Source organism: Telmatherina bonti (genome assembly GCF_933228915.1).
Source record: "Telmatherina bonti genome assembly, chromosome: 23".
NCBI classification, from domain to species: Eukaryota; Metazoa; Chordata; class Actinopteri; order Atheriniformes; family Telmatherinidae; genus Telmatherina; species Telmatherina bonti.
Genome location: NC_136632.1, coordinates 9618795 through 9639210, shown reverse-complemented (window position 1 = coordinate 9639210; position 20416 = coordinate 9618795). Strand labels below are relative to the sequence as shown.

General features: G+C 40.7%; 2 protein-coding genes across 2 annotated transcripts; one reads left to right on the top strand and one right to left on the bottom strand.

Moving 5' to 3' along the window:
- The first annotated feature begins 1394 nt into the window (after positions 1-1394).
- Positions 1395-11522, top strand: copg2 (COPI coat complex subunit gamma 2). Its single transcript, XM_079263386.1, has 24 exons — positions 1395-1515; positions 2101-2153; positions 3012-3092; positions 3213-3284; positions 3366-3445; positions 3683-3758; positions 3854-3946; positions 4512-4598; positions 4687-4844; positions 4920-5053; positions 5182-5249; positions 5408-5596; positions 5755-5850; positions 5936-6179; positions 6264-6339; positions 6619-6722; positions 6825-6950; positions 8501-8569; positions 8673-8854; positions 8938-9067; positions 9147-9244; positions 9332-9470; positions 9708-9806; positions 11224-11522. Exons 1-24 carry the CDS (start codon positions 1479-1481, stop codon positions 11352-11354), a joined length of 2622 nt encoding a protein of 873 aa, XP_079119512.1. The 5' UTR covers positions 1395-1478; the 3' UTR covers positions 11355-11522.
- A 47-nt stretch (positions 11523-11569) lies between these two features.
- On the bottom strand, positions 11570-19214 carry mest (mesoderm specific transcript). Its single transcript, XM_079262881.1, has 12 exons — positions 19141-19214; positions 18723-18912; positions 18558-18637; positions 18407-18484; positions 15876-16012; positions 15721-15779; positions 15531-15571; positions 14217-14287; positions 14042-14143; positions 13891-13967; positions 13416-13479; positions 11570-11895 (listed from the first exon to the last, which is right to left on the bottom strand). The coding sequence occupies exons 2-12, from the start codon at positions 18874-18876 to the stop codon at positions 11778-11780; spliced, it is 981 nt and encodes a 326-aa protein (XP_079119007.1). The 5' UTR covers positions 18877-18912; positions 19141-19214; the 3' UTR covers positions 11570-11777.
- Between the last annotated feature and the right edge of the window lie 1202 nt (positions 19215-20416).

Genomic DNA, 20416 nt, shown 5'->3' with positions numbered 1-20416 from the left:
CAGAAAAGTGTTTTAAGTGTATGTTTCTCTCCTTGCACACATGACAAGAATGAGCAAAGTAAGTTTAAGACTTTAATGGTATTGTAATTTCATGATATGACCACCAGAGGGACGTAAAGGGATGATTTTGGGGTTTTTTTCCTACAACTTGGCCATTTTCCTGGTTTTTACGTCATCTCCAAACCAGTTTATCTAAAAAATACTGAATTAAAGTAGGAGTTTACGTGAAAAACTAATATCTGCTGAGTGATAGATGATTAATGCTATGTTTGGGCGAGTTCACAACTGGTATGGTTATTATTTTGGTCACAGTCATGACTTTACCTGTAGGGTATTATATGGATGGTGATATATATTAGTGGTTTCTATGTTTATTCCTAAACACATAAATTAACATAATGAAAAAAGACAGGTTTGTAGTTTAAGTGATTAAAAAGTTAAAAAGTTTGCCAACGCTCACGTGGTACAGTGTCGCCATCTGATGGTCAATTTGTATCACTACACCCCATATTTGCCAGGCTTCACCTTACAGTGTATATAAAAGAAAAGAGCTTCACGAACTTATTTTTGTAAAGAAAATGTTTTAATACCTATCAAATCAGTGGTCATAAATTTAGGAAGCTTTTTCGATCTTAAAACACACACACACATACACAGACACACTTAAAACTCTGATACAGGCATAATATATAGCAGCGGTTCTCAACCTTTTTGGAACACAGTACACCTTGTAAAATATTTCTTTCAGCCAAGTACCCCCTAACCACTGCAAAGTATTTCATAGCTAAGAAAAAACAATAAATAAAGCAATTTGTCATTTGTGTTTGATTTGTTAAACTTTTAACTGTGCATAACAATGGAAATCTCTACAAGACTTCAACCAGGACTCTATTGTTTGCGTTGTCAAGGGAACAGTGACTGACAAACATGCTTTGGCACATAACGGATGGGGTTCAATTCACGTCGGAATGTGGGATTTTGAGAGGAAATGGTGTCAATCTATTTGTAAATTCAATTTATGAATGTATACTTACATTGAATGAAATATATTAAATATTTATATAATTTTGTTTAAAGATGTTTTTTTAAAAAAACAAACAAACATAAAAACATATATATTTTCAAAACATTTTACGTACCCCCTAGAATTGGCTTGAATTACCCCCATTTGAGAAACAGTGATATATTTTATATGTTTTCCTCGGGGTCTGGTTATCTTATGAGGAATTTTCTCTGAAAAATACAACCCTTTCGAGATCATTTTACAGTTTAGTTCGTTACAGTATCTTGAGAATTTGTTGCTATGACTCAGCAGCGCCCCCTGTCGCGTGTCATTTTACGTACCCTGACGTCAGTTCCGCCGACGTGGACGCTCCGGCAGGAAGACTGAAGTCATTTTGGCTACGTGGAAGTAGCTGCTCGTCTGCTGGAGGCTGAGAGCAACTGCTGCCCTCATCTGTTGTCTTAATCAATTAACAATGATTAAAAAGTTTGACAAGAAAGACGAAGAGTCTGGTAAGCCGTAAGAGTCACTGCTTTTAGTTTGAGGAGTGTTTTTAACCTAAAATCTCAGCTGCACTGAGGCGTATTATGACGCGTTGAAGGCTAACCCAGCGCTAGCCTCAGTAGCTAATGCTAACATTAGCTGTCGGTGTAACTAACCAGACGGAAAACCGTGATTTGCAAGCAGATTGATGAATATGCTTTTGTTTTACGCAGCTGCAACAAACCATTTTGTGGCCTAACTGAAATTTCTTCTCAGTATTTGTAATGACACACAAACACTAACCCCAGTTTGCTAAGTTAGTCACAGGTTGTCCATGTTAGCTGAGCCAGGCTAGGCGGTGGGGTTTGTTATCCTTTCTAAAATACTCTCCTCTCTGGTCTTTAACTTAATGTATAGAGAAATTTCAAATGAAAACGTGACTTTTTCATTGTGTTAATGATCTCTGTGCATGTGTTTAGTACTCTGCATCTTACTGTTAGCATAATAGATGGTTAACAGCGAGTTGTGATGGTTTGTTTTGTTAAAGTCTTAGCTTGGGTTCAGGACAGCATTCAGATGACATCTTGTTCTAACTTTTCTGCTTTGGCATTTAGGAAGTGGGTCAAACCCTTTCCAGCATCTGGAGAAGAGTGCTGTACTGCAAGAGGTAATGTGTACACTGGGTCTGCTCTCAGTTTTTGGTTAATAATGCATAAATTAACAGTCAAACAAATGATGAGACATCTCTCTCTTTAACCCTCTTTTTATGTCAAACTACTGACAAATAAATGCAACTGTTGTCCAAAAAATCCTGAGAAAGAGAGGTACAGACATGTCTAACTTAGGTGCTTGAGGACTAATATCCTGTAGGTTTAATATGAGAATCAACACACTGTAGTCAGAATATATATACAAAACTATATATATATATATATATATATATATATATATATATAAACATAAACACTATTTAATAATCCATCAATTCAAACCAGATGTGTTGAAGTTCAGAAACATCATAAAATGTGCTGAAGAATAAATATTGACATATTTTATTTGCAATTACCTTTTATTCTTATTCTTTTATTACCACTTTCCTTCTTATTAAGTTTGAATAAAATTCCAATATTCATGAAGTTGGTGGTTTAGTGAAACAACAGACACAGACTGAATATCCTCTACTACAGATTTGAGTTTTATTTTATTGATTCTTTTCCCTTCAAATGCTGATAACTGATTTCCTTCTCCTGGGTAGACTGGATTCAGCTTTTCTCCCCCCATTCTGAAACCATCAAAATCCACTAAATTCATGTATTTTTCTCATTTACTAGCATTCAAACTCCCATATACACTCATACATACTGATGTATGCACATCACTGTGTAGAAAAGTGGGATACACTTACTTGAGATTAAAGCTAATTAAATAAATGAAGACATATACAAATAAACAAACAACAAAAAAAAAACCCAAAACATTATTCTGTCTACTTGATAAAAAGGAATGTGGTCTTGCATGTTTACAGGCACGCATCTTCAATGAGACCCCCATTAACCCAAGAAGATGCCTCCACATTCTGACCAAGATCATCTATCTCCTCAATCAGGTAAATGTTAAAATTTAAGGTTTTTCTCAATGTTAATATAATTTAGAGTTGTTTTCAAGCCTTAAGTCAGACCATAATATTACCTTTTGTCTCACTCACTGTATTGTTTTGCTCATGCAGGGAGAGCATTTTGGGACCACAGAGGCCACAGAGGCTTTCTTTGCCATGACAAGGCTCTTCCAGTCTAATGATGTAAGATTTTACTCATTGTGCAATTAGCAAATAATTAATTTGACACTTTTTTGAAAAATGGTCTTTACTTTTTCTCCCTAGCAAACCCTGAGGAGGATGTGCTATCTAACCATCAAAGAGATGGCAAACATCTCTGAGGATGTCATCATTGTCACTAGCAGGTTCGTGTCAAAATACAAAACGGCTTTCAGTATTACTTTAGTGTGATTATGTAATGTTTTTTTTTTCATGTCTTTTTTTTAATGCAACTTTTCCTAAATTACACGTTAAGCAACAGAATTGGATGTTTGGAAATGTTTTTCTAATGTTTTTAGGAAAGTTTTGGAAAGACCAGGTGTTTTGTCACCTTTGTCATTGTGTCTTTGTAACCCATCTTTTACAAATCTGGTTTTCTGTAGCTTGACTAAGGACATGACTGGAAAGGAAGATGTTTATAGAGGACCTGCCATTAGAGCCCTCTGCAGGATTACAGATGTAAGTTCTCCATTTGAAATCCCCCCCATCAACCATGCAGTAAAGAAATATTCTGCATACTGTCAGATAAATCTAATGTTTGTTTTTCCTTCCAGACCACCATGCTGCAGGCCATTGAGAGGTACATGAAGCAGGCTATTGTTGACAAGGTGCCCAGTGTCTCCAGTTCAGCTCTGGTCTCGTCACTGGTACGAAACTACACTCATTCCTATAGTTGTCTTAAATATAAGAGTACCTTTTATTAACATACAGAAAGTACTGTTTCCTGCATTTGTGTCGTTATATTTAATTATAAACTTGGGTTGTGACAATGATTTTTGTCCCAATTCGATTTTATTCGTTTTTTTGGGTGCTGATTCAATTTAAATTGTAATTCTCACCATTCCTCTATACTGCTGATTTTCTTTTTTTTTTTTAAAGACTAAATTTTTTTTTTAAAAAATTACATTTTTTTTTTTTGCTCATCATTTTTCTTCATTTCAATTAGGGAAAAAAACAACACAGTAGCCAGGCCATAATTTTGCTGCTATAATGCACAAGAAGACAAGTAAAAAGATCAATAAAAAATGACAAAAATCTTTATATTGGATTATTTTTATTTATTTGAAAAAAATGGATTTTTTTTTTTTTTTTAACAAAACAAAATCTATTTGGAAATTGTGAAGCCCAAAATCCCGATATTCAATTTTATTTTATTTTAATTTTATTTAATTTTCCCATCCCTATTGTAAACCCTCGTGTTGCTTTCCTCAGCACATGGTGAAGATGAGCTATGATGTGGTGAAGCGCTGGGTGAATGAAGCTCAAGAGGCTGCTTCCAGTGACAACATCATGGTCCAGGTTTGGTTGATTTTGTTGACTTTGTAGAATTTTTCTTGTTTCTCTAATGAAGCACAAATTTAAAGTCATGCTGTGCCACCTTTCTTAGTACCATGCCCTCGGCCTGTTATATCATCTGAGGAAAAACGACCGTCTTGCTGTCACCAAGATGCTCAACAAGTTCACCAAGTCTGGTCTCAAGTCTCCTTTTGCCTACTGCATGCTGATTCGCATTGCCAGCAAGCTGCTGGATGAGACGGAGGCAGGGTGAGTACACCTGCAAACACCTACAGACTAATAACCCATCATCATTAATGAAATGCATTTCATCTTTGCACACAGTCATGATAGCCCCTTGTTTGACTTCATCGAGAGCTGCCTGAGGAACAAGAATGAGATGGTGGTGTATGAGGCTGCCTCTGCTATTGTCCATATGCCCAACTGCACCGCCAGGGAGCTTGCTCCTGCTGTGTCAGGTTACTGCTTTTCTCACATCTGTCACTTAAACTCAGCGTTTGTAGAAGTCCTGTGCAGAATTGCAGCGTGAAATGAGCTGCTGTATGTGTCACACTGCGCTTATGTGTAAATGTGTGTTTCCCTGCAGTTCTGCAGCTGTTTTGCAGCTCTCCTAAAGCAGCCTTGAGGTATGCTGCTGTCAGGACCCTCAACAAGGTACTGCTTAATTCACCATCCCTTTTTTTTTATTGCACAAACTTTTATGGAGAAAAAAGAAAACAGTTGTCAAGCTGAAAGCTCTTTAATCATTTCATCAACACACTTTTAATGCTTAAAAATGAGTTAAACAATATATTCTGCTGTGTGTCCATCAGGTGGCCATGAAGCACCCATCAGCTGTGACAGCGTGCAACCTGGACCTGGAGAACCTGATCACAGACTCAAACCGCAGCATTGCCACACTGGCCATCACCACGCTGCTGAAGACCGGCAGCGAGAGCAGCGTGGACCGCCTCATGAAACAGATCTCATCCTTTGTCTCTGAGATCTCAGATGAGTTCAAGGTTTCAACATAATTTCACTCTCCAGAATATAAAAAGGATTTTTATGCTTTATTTCTTTTTTTTTTAGTTTTTAAAAAGTTTTTTTTTTTTTTTTTTTAAATTGTTACTTTTGTTCAACATCTTGTTCAGACTCATGCAGTGACACTTGTTTATTTCAGGTGGTGGTGGTCCAGGCCATCAGCGCTCTGTGTCAGAAGTATCCCAGGAAGCACAGCGTCATGATGAACTTCTTGTCTAACATGCTCAGAGATGATGTGCGTCGCTCTTAAATCATCCTTCGAACAGAGAGCAGCTCTCGAGACTCAAAACTTGAAACAACCGTCTGTTCTTTCACCGCAGGGTGGCTTTGAGTACAAGCGGGCCATCGTGGACTGCATCATCAGTATCATCGAGGAGAACCCTGAGAGCAAAGAAACGGGGTTGGCCCACCTGTGTGAGTTCATTGAGGACTGTGAGCACACAGTGCTGGCCACAAAGATCCTACACCTGCTGGGCAAAGAGGGTCCTCGCACTCCACAGCCCTCCAAGTACATCCGCTTCATATTCAACCGAGTGGTGCTGGAGAGCGAGGCAGTTCGCGCAGGTAAGATGATGCAATCCAGTATAAATTCAGAGTTATATTAAAACGGTTTTGCCTGAGCTGAAACATTTGTTTGTGCATCCTCAGCTGCTGTTAGCGCTTTGGCGAAGTTTGGAGCTCAGAATGACAATCTGCTGCCGAGCGTCTTGGTTCTCATGCAAAGGTATACATTTACTTTTTTTTTTTTTTTTTTAAATCTTCCTGTGCTTTTCCTGCTTTTACTTTGGAACAAAGCCATTGGATGAACTTATTTGTGCCGCATCAGACTAATTCCTAATAAATTCCTTCATCGAGTCTGTTACAGGCCGTCACGATGGACAAAACAGCAACACAGAAACAAAAAGCATTCTTAGTAATAAACAGAATTATTGTAACTGACTGTACTCAGAGGTCAGTTTTAACAAAGCTTTATAAATAATTTAACCTGGGTCTACTTTCACAGGTGTATGATGGACAGTGACGATGAGGTGCGTGACAGAGCTACTTTCTACATGAATGTGCTGCAGCAGAAGCAGAAGGCTCTGAATGCAGCCTACATCTTCAATGGTACAGACACACAGCTGCTGTTTAAAATGCACTCATGTCTTTGATTGTAGGTCAAACAGCAAGTGTCAAAGTGTTGATGGTGTCCTCTTCTGTGTGTCCCAGGACTGTCCGTGTCTATTCCCGGCTTGGAAAAGTCTCTCCACCAGTACACTTTGGAGCCCTCAGAGAAACCTTTCGACATGAAGTCAGTACCTCTGGCCACTACTCCTATCACAGAGCAGAAAACAGGTACGACTGTTTTAAAAACCTTTTCTTTTAATGAAACTTCAGCTATATGGAAGTAGATTCACTCTGGTTTGATGGCTAAAGACGTTTCTGTGGAATGAGAAGAAAGATTTCTGCTGTACTTTCAGCACTATGCCCTACCTCCTGAGTCCCCCTAAAAGGTGTCCCCACACCCTCCCTTACATTTCCAACTGTGAGAGCATCTTAGGTAGAAAGTCTGTCACTGTGAATCGTGTGTGTGTGAACAGCAGCTGTGTTTATGGTCCTCTATCCAACACCTATGAACCTGCTGGTTCTTATTTTAGATCAGCTGGAGGTTTTTCAGAGCGGCCCAACAAGGCACAGTTACACAGTTAGACACCTTAAAAAAACCAAAGTATCGCTAGTTTTTCTGCTTTACTCTGAGACACGAAGTTCCTCATTTTAACATTATGTAGGGGAAAGTAGATGGTTGTAAAGCCTCCGAAGAATGCATACTGGTCTAAAATAACCAGTGCCGCCAGCCAAGGTGATGCTGTTCTGAGGAATTACGTGATTTTAAAGGTTGTACTCCAGTCTAATAAAAACCTGTCTTGTCTGAATAAGTAAGTGGTTCCCAAACTTTTTCTGCAGGGCCTCTGTTTCATCTACGACTCCGGTTTGACTTAAATTGCAATTTTCACAGTTTTGCTCGTCATTTTTCTTCATTTAAGAGAAAACAATCCAGCAGCCAGACCATCATTCTGCTGCTATAATTCCAAAGAAAAGTAAAAATATCAATAAAAATGACAAATATCTTTATAAAATAATTTTTATTTAAAGAAAAAAAAAAACATTTTTTAACAAAACAAATCTATTTTAAAATTGTGAAGCAAAAAAATTCAGTTTTTTTTTTTTTCCCCCCCGATTTGATTTCCCACCCCAAGAATTTAGTCTCCAGTCTTCAGCTTTGGTGTGAAACGTTTTAAACCAGGAGTCTTTGCAAACTGCTTCCGGTGAGCTGAGCTTTCCATGACACGGACTCTGCTTTATATGATAGTTGCTGGTTTATTTCTTTCTAAAGTCCAACAGGCTTTTCTTTGTATTCAGAATGAAATGTCCCAAAGTGGTGTTGAAACTTGTTTGGCTTCATACTTCATAATATCCGATTACATTTGGATACATACAACAAACACACTGCAGTCTCTTAATTACACACTATTACTTAACCCTTACCTGGTCAAGGCCTGATATGCTCCATCATATTTTCTCTCATAAGTCTCTCTTGTTGATTCATCATTGTTTCCCATTGGTACTTTCCCAAATGGTACAGTGCCAAAACGCTACGTTTTATTTATCCTTGCTGCGTCCCCCCATGTCATAACTCTGCCACCCAGTTTGGGCACCACTGGAATTAGAAATCAGGAAGTTCTGTCATCCAACTGTGACACAACCTGGCCTCTGGTCTCACGAGGCTTTATTCATAACTGAGTGTCATCTTTGTATCTGTATTAGTAGGAGTTCTTTTTCACTGATTTATCACATAATAAAACATCATTTTTAGGAATCAAATTAAAGCTTTTCTTTTTACTCAGAAATCGCCCCTGTTGCTACCAGCAAGCTGCCAGAAAAGTTGGCCCCATCACGTCAGGACATTTATCAGGGTAAGACTGAACACTGTCTCTCTTCAGAATTAAATTAGACGCGGTTATTTGCCTTTATTGGCAGAGAATATTAAAAACATGCCTCCTCTGTTTCGTCTGGCAGCGCAACTAGAGTCCATCCCAGAGTTCCAGGGTCTCGGCCCGCTCTTCAAGTCCTCTGAGCCGGTGCAGCTGACGGAGGCTGAGACAGAATATGTGGTGCGCTGCATCAAACACACCTTCGCCAGTCACATAGTGTTCCAGTTCGACTGCACAAACACTTTGAACGACCAGCTGCTACAAAAGGTTTTTGTTTATTTGACTTTCAGTGCAGATGATCTGGGGTTTATCTGGGGTTTAAATCAGACATGTTTGGTGCTTTTCTGTAGGTGGTGGTACAGATGGAGCCATCAGAAGCTTACGAGGTGGTGCACTACATCCCCGCCCCCAGCCTCCCTTACAGTCAGCCGGGTTCTTGCTACACTTTGGTCCGCCTGCCTGACGACGACCCCACCGCTGGTAGGAATGCAGCGGCAGGATCTGAACGCATGTCCAAACAAAAACACGCTGAGTGTAATAAAATCTGTCTTGTCTACAGTGTCTTGTACGTTCAGCTGCACCATGAAGTACCTGGTTAGAGACTGCGACCCCAACACGGGAGAGCCCGACGATGACGGTTACGATGATGAATATGTGGTACGCAGTGAGCACGTAGCTACAAAGCAGGAGCTTATAACTGTGGTGAGAGTACTTAAACTACATTTCCCTCCTACTGTGCTTCAGTTGGAGGACCTGGAGGTGACGGTCGCCGACCACATCCAGAAGGTCTTAAAGCCAAACTTTGGAGCAGCGTGGGAAGAAGTGGGAGATGAGTTTGAGAAGGAAGAGACTTTTGCTCTGGCATCTGTACGAACCCTGGACGGTACGTACAATCTGGCTTTTAAGGTGGAATAGTTCACTAATTTGCATCAATTCCCAGGTCAACAGGTACAAAGTGAGAACATTCAGTAGTTTGAGTGCTGAAAATGTCAGAATTTAGAGTGGAGTGTGTATATTTGTGCAGATGACTTCTTTTACAGGTTGAGTATTGTAATTTCCTCACTGATGTGTCAACTGAGGTGGATTTTGATGTGTGTTTTCTGTGTTTTCCCATCTACAGAGGCAGTAGGCAACATCATCAGCTTCTTGGGAATGCAGCCATGTGAACGCTCAGACAAAGTCCCTGAAAACAAGAACTCACACGTCCTCTTCCTGTCTGGTAAGTGTTGCATGTCAGGGTCAAGTCCAAGCCTATTCCATTAGGTCAAACTGTAGCTGCAGTACTGCAGGGTTTCAATGTGTCCCTGCTCCAACACTCCTGACTCAGATCATTGTGCAGAACTTCAGGGTCAGGTGTGTTGGGGCAGGGAAGCATTAAAAACCTGCAGAACTGCAGCTCTTATGGGACTGAATACCCCTGCAGTAGTCCTCCCTTCACTCTGAGGCACCTCCCAACTTCCATCCCGTCTCTTGTTTAGACTGTCTAGCACACGTGTCAAAGTCCAGTCCTCAGGGGACGGTTTCCTGCAGGTTTCTGTTGTCTCCACACACCTGACTGATATTAATACACACAAGCCGCTGGATAAATTGGATTTATCAACAAAAACCTGCTGGTTACCGGCCTAAAGGACTGGAGTTTGACAGCCCAGCCGGTAAAAGCCAAATGTTGCTCTTGTCCCGCAGCTTTCTCCGATAATGTCCTTGTTTCTTCGCTAAGTCAGCCACGGTTTGTGTTTATCTCGCTGCTGGTGTGTTACATGTTGTCTCAGGCTGACGGACAGATGCGTCTATAAATGTGTAAAATAACGACTCAGCAGGTTTAAGGTCAAACCAAGCGACGACCTCCGGCAGTTAAAAGGGAAGCCTATGCGGAAGTGCATAAAACTGCAGTTCCCCCTTTCATCCACTAGGGGCTACAAAACAGAGTGAATCTCCATAGACTCCCGTGTTAAAAAGACCAACTTCACGGCAGAAATAAACATGTTTACAGCCTGGTTCAAAAATCTATTTTAGGTTTAATAGGTCAGGTTTACCTTTATGACAACTGTGGGGGGAGTGAATTTTTTTCTAACTCGCCCGTTTTAAAGTAATTTAATCTCAAAGTTCGGCAAATTTAGGGGCGTGTCGTTTTGATTGACAGGTGCAAATCTCTGGCTTCAAGTAAGAACGACCAAGAAGAACTTTTTTAGCCGATTAACAACGTGACTTAGCTTTAGCCCGCTTACCTCCGTTAGCTGGGTAGCTCCCGTTATCTCAAGGTTAGCTCGGCCAGCTTTTACCTACATAAAAGTTCGCTCGATGGCAATCATCAGCCATGACGCTCACGTTTCCCCTCTCAACTCCACCTCTTTGCCCATATTTGTATTTTCCGGGCGAGACGACGGTAGGAACCGCCCATCGAGCTTCAATTCAGCTCTTCAGAAACCTACGGCTGACGTCACGGAGACTCCGTCCATCTCTTTATATACAGTCTATGGGTCAAACTCATGCTTGTTACTTTACATCATTTTACATAAATGATGCGTAGATGATGTATTATTGACGTATGGAAGGATTTTGAGGTGTTCACCTGTAACGATGCGAACATTTGATTGGCCAGGAAGTTTCCCTGACAGTCTCCCTCCATCTCTCCGCAGGCGTTTTTCGTGGAGGCCATGACGTGCTGGTTCGCGCTCGCCTGGCGCTGGCTGACGGCGTCACCATGCAGGTGACGGTCCGTGGCAGCGAAGAGAACGTTGTTGACGTGATTCTGGCCTCTGTGGGCTGAAATGTTTCTTCACACCTTTAAAGTTTAAACTATAATGTTCTTGTGATTACCATGCCGACCAACGACGATGTTTTATAACGCTTAGAAAGTATCGCCTCACTTTCTCCTTGTTTTGTTTGCCGGTTCCTTTCTCTGTCAAATCTGCAATAAAGTCAAAGTATGACACCATTTATTCATCAGTTTCAAACCATTTTTTTCATAAAAAACTAGTTTTATTTGAAGGAAAACATTAACATTTGATCTCTGACAAGAGAAATGTAGAAAATGATATCAAAAGTCATTCAGGATGTAACTGGTTCCAGTACTCAGCAGGTTAACGGTCAGAATTAAAACCCACAGCCTAACTTAACAATGAGTGCTGGTAAATTAGCTCACAATCATCACTGACTCAGCTTCTGCAACAAATCTGTAAATAGTGTCATTTCAGAAAGAGTGAATGAAATTGAAATACGCTTTCAGGAAGCCGGTGGGGTCTTCCAGCTGAGGGTAGTGACTGATGTGTTCATCCAAGATGGCGACTGTCGACCTCCGCACCAACTGCCTGTAGAAGCAAAGTTCTTTATTAAAGTAGGCCAGAAAAAGTGGCAGAAATCTCTTCACGTGGTTTAACTAGTCAGTTTGTAACATTTTAAATCTAAAGTTTCAGGTTGAGCGAATGCTTTACAGCTTTTCTGTACAATCCTAAAGATTTTCCATTTTAAAGAGAAAACCAGCTTAAATACATATACATATACAATAAGCTTAAATACAGACATGGACAAAACTGGTGGCACCACTAGAAAAGGTTGAAGACCTGTCTATTAGTTTAGGACCCACAGCTTTGTAGCCAACACCCCTGGATGTGTTGAGGAAAGCTAGCGGCAAACAAACGAGTCGTAACCAGAACATTTAGCCAAGGTCGAGGTACATCACTATCATCTGTTTGAGCCAAAGTGGATTTCATGGGAGAAAACCAAGAAGGATTCTGCTGATGAAGTGCCTGGAAACCACAAAGCTGCTACGAGTCTTTTTTTGGCAAATCGGAAGCAAAAATGATGCAAGCACTAAAATAAGATGGTTCCTACTGTGCAACATGGAGGAGGCTCGGTTTATGTTCTGGGGCTGCTTTGCTGCATGCGGAGCAGGGCGTCTTACATCTCTGCATGGTTTAATGAAATCTTAATACTAGAGATTGCTTCAAAAGGTTGTTGAACACAATTTAACCCATCGATGCTTCATATTCACTACAGTGGACACATATTTAAAGGCTGTTTTCTAGTATATCAGTGAAGATGGTATATCTGTAATTTTGCCACATCAGTGGACAAAACACGGCCATCAGCTGAAGAATAAACAAATATAAAATTTCATACATACACCCACATGTAATTACCAACTATATCTCAGTGATAAACTGGACAAGAAAATTATATATTTCTATTATATAAATATGACTTTTTTTTTTTTTTTTTTTTTTTACACACAAAAATATTTAGATATATAAATATTTCTAAAAAATATAAATATTTCTATAAAATAAACAGATAAAAGTGTCGGTTGAAGGAAAAAATATTGCATGTGAAAAAAATGTGGCATTGTTTTTAATAATTCATGCATCAAAGGGTTAATTAAGGATGCTATCACATTTGCTCAAGTCTGTTTCGTTAGTTTTTTTTTTTTTTTTTTAAAAGTCTATTGTACAACAATCCAAAAGTAATGTCTCACTTTCATTGGTTAATTTTCAGTAAATTTTTATTTTTAATTTAGTCAGTTTCAAGTTATTTAAGCGGCTTTTATTAACATAGAGGTGCCAACAATTTTGTCCTTGTGCCCCCAATTTGTACCATCACAGCTTTAGAGATGTTTTGGGGCCACAACAAGGACCTTTGTGAAAGCAGAACAGGAAATATGGATAAAATCTAATCTACAGGTATAAATAAAGAAACCTTTTCCATATGATAGTCTATTCAAGCCAAATCCCAATGTGTGTTAACATTCAGCGTGCACGCTGATGATGCACCATAATGAGGAGTGTTGCTGTTAATCCACGTGGGGGTTTAGAATTAGAGGAAAGGCACTCACTGGTAAAGACGGATGAACTGGGGATGAGGGTTTACTGGGTCCAGGGGTCCGTAGATCATGTGCACTGAAACACAAGGAGAAGGGATTGGTTTGTGAGGGGAATGAGATGAGTTTCGGTGGTGGTGGGGGGACGGGGATAAGCAACACAGTGACAACTGATGAAGTGGAGAAAAAAAAAGTCCTAATGCATCCTCTTACAAACAAGGAGCGTTTGGAGCAGGTAGAAATGCAAGCCCATCCTGCAGGATATTGATTCAGAAAATCAGTGGCTCGATCCAAACGCCCCCCTCCCCCTCCTCCTCCTCCTGGCCACCACAACACAGATGGAGAACATGGCTGCTCCTCACAAGCTAAGCAGCTTAGCATCGGCTGCTCTCTCTGGCCGAAGCTGCGTGAGTAAGTATGCAACCCGCAGAAAAGCCACCTTGATTTATTAACACACAAACAAACACACTTGACACAACTGTGCACTTACATGGAACGAACGTGGACATGAGCGCACCCACCCATCTCTCCCTGTGTTTTAATCGCTGGTTGATGTACTGGAGAACACTGCGGAGACAAAACCATCAGTGAAAAGACATAAAGGAAGTCTGATGACGTGAGGCGAGTACACAAACACACACCTGTCCAAGACCAAGTTACCGTCATTGTAGCGTAAACTGGTCCACATGTCCCAGAACTCAGCATCTGTGGGTTGTGTGAATGGACCGAACACTTCTCCTATCCTACCCGACAGAAAACCAAATCAACAAATCGTCGTCGTTTTAAACCTTTGGCACAAAACTCAGGTCTTCTTACCCTTTCTGGAATATCAAGAAGTTGGTGAGACGCGTCAGAACTGGAGCAAGAAAACTTGAGTCCTTAAGAAGCTTTTGGGGAAAACACAAAACCAGTTCAGTCAGACTCGGTTCTTAATCCAGGGGCCCGTCACAGAAACCAGGCTCAACCAAAGAAACTCTGGGTTCCCTTTACTCTGAGTTTTCAGTTCCAGCTGCTTCGACTGACTCTGAAGACCTATTAATTAGCAACCTATTAATGGAGCATCAATATCACCATGGCAACCGCGGATAAAAAAAAAAAAAAGTGGCAGATATTTCACTGCACTGGAGCAAGAGGTTCCCATACAAGCATACAAGGAAACGCTGCTGATGTAGAAGTTCCTCTTGTACACTGACCGAGTGTTCAACTTTATTATGATTGTGTCGTGTGTGTTAAATTATTGGCAAACAGAATAAAGTCTGAGTTTTATTTAGGTTTAGTCCCAGCTTCCTCCATGCGACGGACACGGAGGAAGCTGAAGTAGAAAAGCATGTTTCAGAAAGGTGTGGCACATTGTTCAAGGCCATGATTGGACATCTTTTATTTCACTTTCACACTGGCTGATAAACTCTGTCTTCACACCACCTTCTCCTTAATGTGATGAATATTTACAAAGTCTGTTGGAATCCAGAGATCTTTTATAATGTCCAACCACCCGTGGATCTCCTTTCATACTGCATCATTTTATGTCATTACAATTTCAGACATGTGTAAGAACTTTCCTAAAGGATCAACACCAGCCTTTCCATCATGGTCTGCATTGCTAATGTGTTGCTAATGTGCTAAATAAAGGTCAGATAATAATCTGTGGCGTCCACATTGTGTGAGGTTGGATATGCGACGGCGGAGAATCGAAAAGACTAAAACAGCATAGCTCGACAAGACGGGTATGAGACAGAGGACAGGTAGAAATCTGGATTTTCTTTATTTCAGTGTTTCTCCATCCTGGTCCTCGGGGACCACAGCAGGTGCCATCCACGCCTGAATCATTAGCTGTCTGGCAAAGAATTGACGAACATTTCAGTTAATCTGCATCAGGTGTGCTGGAGTTGGTAGGAACTAAAACATGTAGAGCCGTAGTCTCCAAGCACCAGGAATGAGAAACACTTTACTATAAACTTGCCAGACAAGGAGGGTTAATTCAGAGTCAGGTGCCAAAGCAACAGACTGAGGGGAAAAACTTTGTTGTTTCTGCAACAAGCCCCAGCTTTATGGTAGTTTTTGTAAAGTGCATTCATCACATCATCCCACAATGAGCTGAGAAGCAGGATAACAACAATACAGTCAACTCACAATCTGCAGCAACCGGGGGTGGTGCGTTTCTGGGAAAATTCCTGTTTGAAACACAGACATATCTTTTCTATTCAACAGATTTTAACTTAAATCTTTTTCTTTTCAAACTTTGTACATAATCAGAAACCAACGCCATGCATTATAAATATGGAAGGACATTAAGAGCATTGTAATGTGGAAACACTGTTACCTCCATTGGAAAGACAAAGGCTGTTCAAAGTCAGATGACCTGAGCGATTTTGGTCCGACCTAAGTTTGGAGGTAATATATGGAAAAAGAAAAAAAAAGTAATAGTTAACACTCTCCGATTGAGGTTGGTTTTAAAATCCCCCTTCAAGATGTTACCTGTAGAGCAACTCCAGGGCTACAGTGTCTCCGTAATCATGGGACACCAGATTCACTCGATGATTGCTCAGACCCAAGTGAGCCACCAGGGCTTCCACCACACTGGCCTGCTCAAAGATGGAGTACCTGTGTGGCCTCTGCGTGAGTGCAGGACATAAATCAGAGAACTGAGCAGGAAATGCTTGTAGTTTTAAACACATCTACATACACTACTCACAAAAAGTTAGGGATATTTGGCTTTCAGGTGAAATTTATGGAAAACGCAATACGTTCATGCTACAGTGATATAATATCATAAAAGTAAGACATTTAAGTAGAAGGATGCACTACTGATTTCCTCATCTCAAAAAATTCATTCAACACAAAAGGTAACAACAATGGTAGTTACACCACAACAAAAAATTTGAACGTCTCAATATCTCGTCATGTGCCCTTGAGCATCAATTACAGCTTGACAACGACGTCTCATGCTGTTCACAAGGCAACTTATTGCCTGCTGAGGCATGGCATCCCACTCTTCTTGAAGGGCAGCCCTCAGGTCATTGAGGTTCTGGGGTGCAGGGTTTCGAGCCTCTACACGACGGCTCAGCTGATCCCACAGGTTTTCAATGGGATTCAGGTCTGGAGAGAGTGCAGGCCATTCCATTTGAGGTACACCAGTCTCCAACAGCCGTTCCCTGATGATGCGGCCTCGATGAGCAGGAGCATTGTCGTCCATGAAGATGAAATTAGACCTGTGCTGTTCATGTAGGGGCACAATCACTGGATTAATGATGTTATTCAGGTAGGATGGGCTTGTCACTGTACCATTCACAAAGTGTAGGGCAGTTCTGTACCAAGTGGACACCCCTGCCCACACTGTAACACCGCCACCACCAAAAGCTCGCCTGGTGACAACAGTGGCTGATGCATAGCGCTCTCCCTGACGTCTCCAACATCGTTGCCGGCCATCATTTCTGCTCAGTGTGAATCGACTTTCATCAGAGAACAGCACTGAGGCCCACTGGTTCCTCGTCCAGCGTAAATGCTCCCTGGCCCATGCAAGACGATGATGCCTGTGCCTGGTGGTGTGGTCAGGTACCCGTGCAGGTCGTCTAGCACGCACACCACGCTGATGTAAACGGTTTCGAATGGTCTGACGTGACACTTGGGTGCCTCTCACCTCTCTTAAACGTGCCTGGAGTTGAGTGGCATTCATCATCCGGTTTCTCAGGGCAGTGTTCACAATGTAGCGGTCATCAGCACAGGATGTGGCCAAAGGACGTCCACTTCTAGGCCTTTCTGTGACTCTTCCAGTCTCTCCATATCTCTGTTGCAACCTGCTGATGACACTCTGTGACACTCCAAGCTCAGTGGCCACTTCTGTCTGAGAACGTCCTGTTTGAAGCATCGCAATGGCAAGGGACTGTTGTTCCATTGTTAGGTGTCGTCTTGGTCTCATGATGTCAAAATGTGAACAGCATGATGAGGACAACTGTTTAAACACCAGCTCTAATTGAACCAGGACATTTATTGGTCAATTCAAGGATCACACACCTGCCGTGATTTTTGCCGTTAAGCTCCTTGTTAGAGAACAGCAACTTGTGCAAAATTTATTGAAACATTTAACAGTTGGACATGTTCATTTAAAAGCTTAGAGAAGATCACATTAAGTTCACCTGTACAGGTTTGAATGCATTTTAGGCTTGTTGTGAAATTTTACCCAAAAGCTGAATATCCCTAACTTTTTGTGAATAGTGTACAACGCACTTTATATTTAACACTAAACATCAAAGTGCCACAGAGTAAAAAAGAAAAAAAAGCTGAATAAAAAAAAATAAAAAAAAGATAAAAAACAATCATAAACAACAATAAAGTACAAAAAATGTACTATTTTAGTGTTGCCAGATCAGTGGCGAATTACTGGAAGGATTCCATCTACTATAAATTTCATTTCATTTTATTGAGTCTTTATTCCTGACACATCGGTCCATATCAGCAATTAATAAAATAAAAAAACAGAAAAACCACACATGTATAGACACATAGCCTATATATACACACACATAATTATAAAAACATCCGTAAAGACAGACATTCATTCCAGTGCTTCCAAAAACAAGAGAAATACCTCATTTTGGATCAGTCATAACCATTACAATTGCATTTGTTGACTCTCTTAATCGACACATAAATCTATACACGAAATTCCTCAGCACAGCATGAAAGGTAGGACTATTATTTGAGACAAGCATCTGACTTGCACTTGTCCATCTTGGAAGTAACAATATTCTAAAAGCATCATAAAATACCACCTGAAGCTTTTTCATTTTAGCTCTACTAGTATTGCAGCATGAATGAGCAGCATAAAATGGAATACAATATCCTCTAAAGAGGGCTATTTTCACATCGCCTGTACACATACTAAACTTGCGAGCCAGAATGTTTCCTTGCGCTTACAGTTTACGGCACTGCCGGTGAACATCATCATCATCATCATCATCATCACATAAATAATTTCTGATTAAAAAGATCACAATAACTCTACTCACCGGCTTGTCACTGAAGCCAAAACCCAGAAAATCCAGTGCAATGACTCTATGGAAGCGCTGTGTGAGTGGATCCCAGATCTGCAAGATGGGAGAACACATCTCAGTCCAGTTGCCACATGGTGTTGGTTTTGGTGTGGGAAGAGGCGGGTACCTTGTTCCAGTCGTAGCTGGAGGTGGGGAAGCCATGGAGCAGAATGACGACATCTGAGCTTCCTAAAGCACCATATGAGTCTGAGAAACAGGATCAGCAGCAGTTTAAGCATCAAACCCATACAGTGCATGGCGTTCAGCATGTTTCTAGTAGTCAAGATGTTACCCCTGTAGAAGATTTTCCTGTCTCTGACGTGGAAGAAGTCCCCGGCGCTGTGCCACTTCTGCAGGGCAGGGGAGAGCTGTGGGGGAGGGATGTGCAGGTATACGGCCACAAGTGGGATGCATATCAATCCCACATGAATCCACCACTCTCTCATCTTGAGCTCAGCGGTGGGGGGGTTTCATTCCTGCCCCTGGGAGATGGAGCCACAATAACAGACAAAAAGCACAGTGCAAGGTGAATGTTCAAGGTGCATTTACTGACCTAGATCTGCCTCCACACAGGTATCAAACAGAAGCATAAGGTCAGATAAAATACTCAAACAACTAACCTGTCTGCATAATAAGTATTATAAAGCTGACTAAAGAAATACAAATCTTTCATTCTGGCTTAAAAGAGACGGAAAAACCGCTAAACTTACACAAACTTGTAATTAGCAGACCTTCGCCCCGTGTTTAGGATTCATTGCACCACAATGAAGCCGGGGCAGACCGGAAGTACGGATTTTAAAGAGCGAGGAAAAAACTAAGACCTCTCACTCTGTTGCTTTCTCCGTGCGGTGAGAAACGTGATGGTGATCAAGACATAGCAGCGAATCTTTGTAATACACAATCTTTGGATGGCCAATATGATAAAGGAAGAAACCTTTCCTGCCACCTGCTGGTCAAGATGAACAATAGCGTCGTCTTCCTCTGGCGATCTGGTAGAGATAAGGATTATTTCTCACACATTAGCAATATTTTATGCACCTTTTTTGTCATGTATTTAATTTCTTCTTTACGGAGATTTATTGTTTTCAATTCTACTTGTACAGACTTTATCACGGTGGGTCCAAGTGCTAGTGCAGGTGTCTCTGTTGATACCAGGAGTACCCACGTCCGGTCCGCACAGGCCACAATCCTGCAGGTTTTCCATGTATCCCTGCTCCAACAGACCTGACTCAAACTAATCACCGACTGTGCAGAACTTCATTGGTTTTTGGATCCCTTTAATGGAAGCCAGATGTCCTGGAACAGGGATATATCAAGAACCTGCAGGACAGAGGCCCTCGAGGACTGACTTCAGGCACCTCTGGACTATACAATAAATAACAAAAAAACAAAAGTACACTTATAAGAAAAGGAAAGCAAATGTTGCTGAGATGATAGAATACTTATATTGATATTTTCCTTTTACAGTTATATAAGGAATGTTTCACAGTGGATCATTTGTCCAAATGTGAAAATGAGACTCTTTGAGAAAAGTATTTTCTCAGGCCTACTTTTTATGCAAATATTGCATATATATTGCAAATATTTGCTTAAATATAGCTTTTTGTTGGAAATTACTAATAATTGTTTTGTAACTTCCTACAAAAAGCTGGTTTTCTAAAGAAAACACAACCTGATTGATTTGAGCCTAATCAAATTTAATCATAATAATTATCATCTATAAGTCAATTTAAATAAATTGCATTTTTGATAATCAAATAAATGATTGAAAAATAATCCAATTTCAATAAATTATTTTTACACACACATACGTTTTCCTTTTCCAGTAAGAACAGCAACTTTGCAACCCATTCAGGGGTGACAAACTCTGGTCCTCGAGGGTCAGTATCCTGCAGGTTTTCATTGTTACCCTGCTCCAACACATCTGATGCAACAGCTTCTTGTCAGTCTTTTCACGATGGCCCACTGATTTTAGTCAGGTATGTT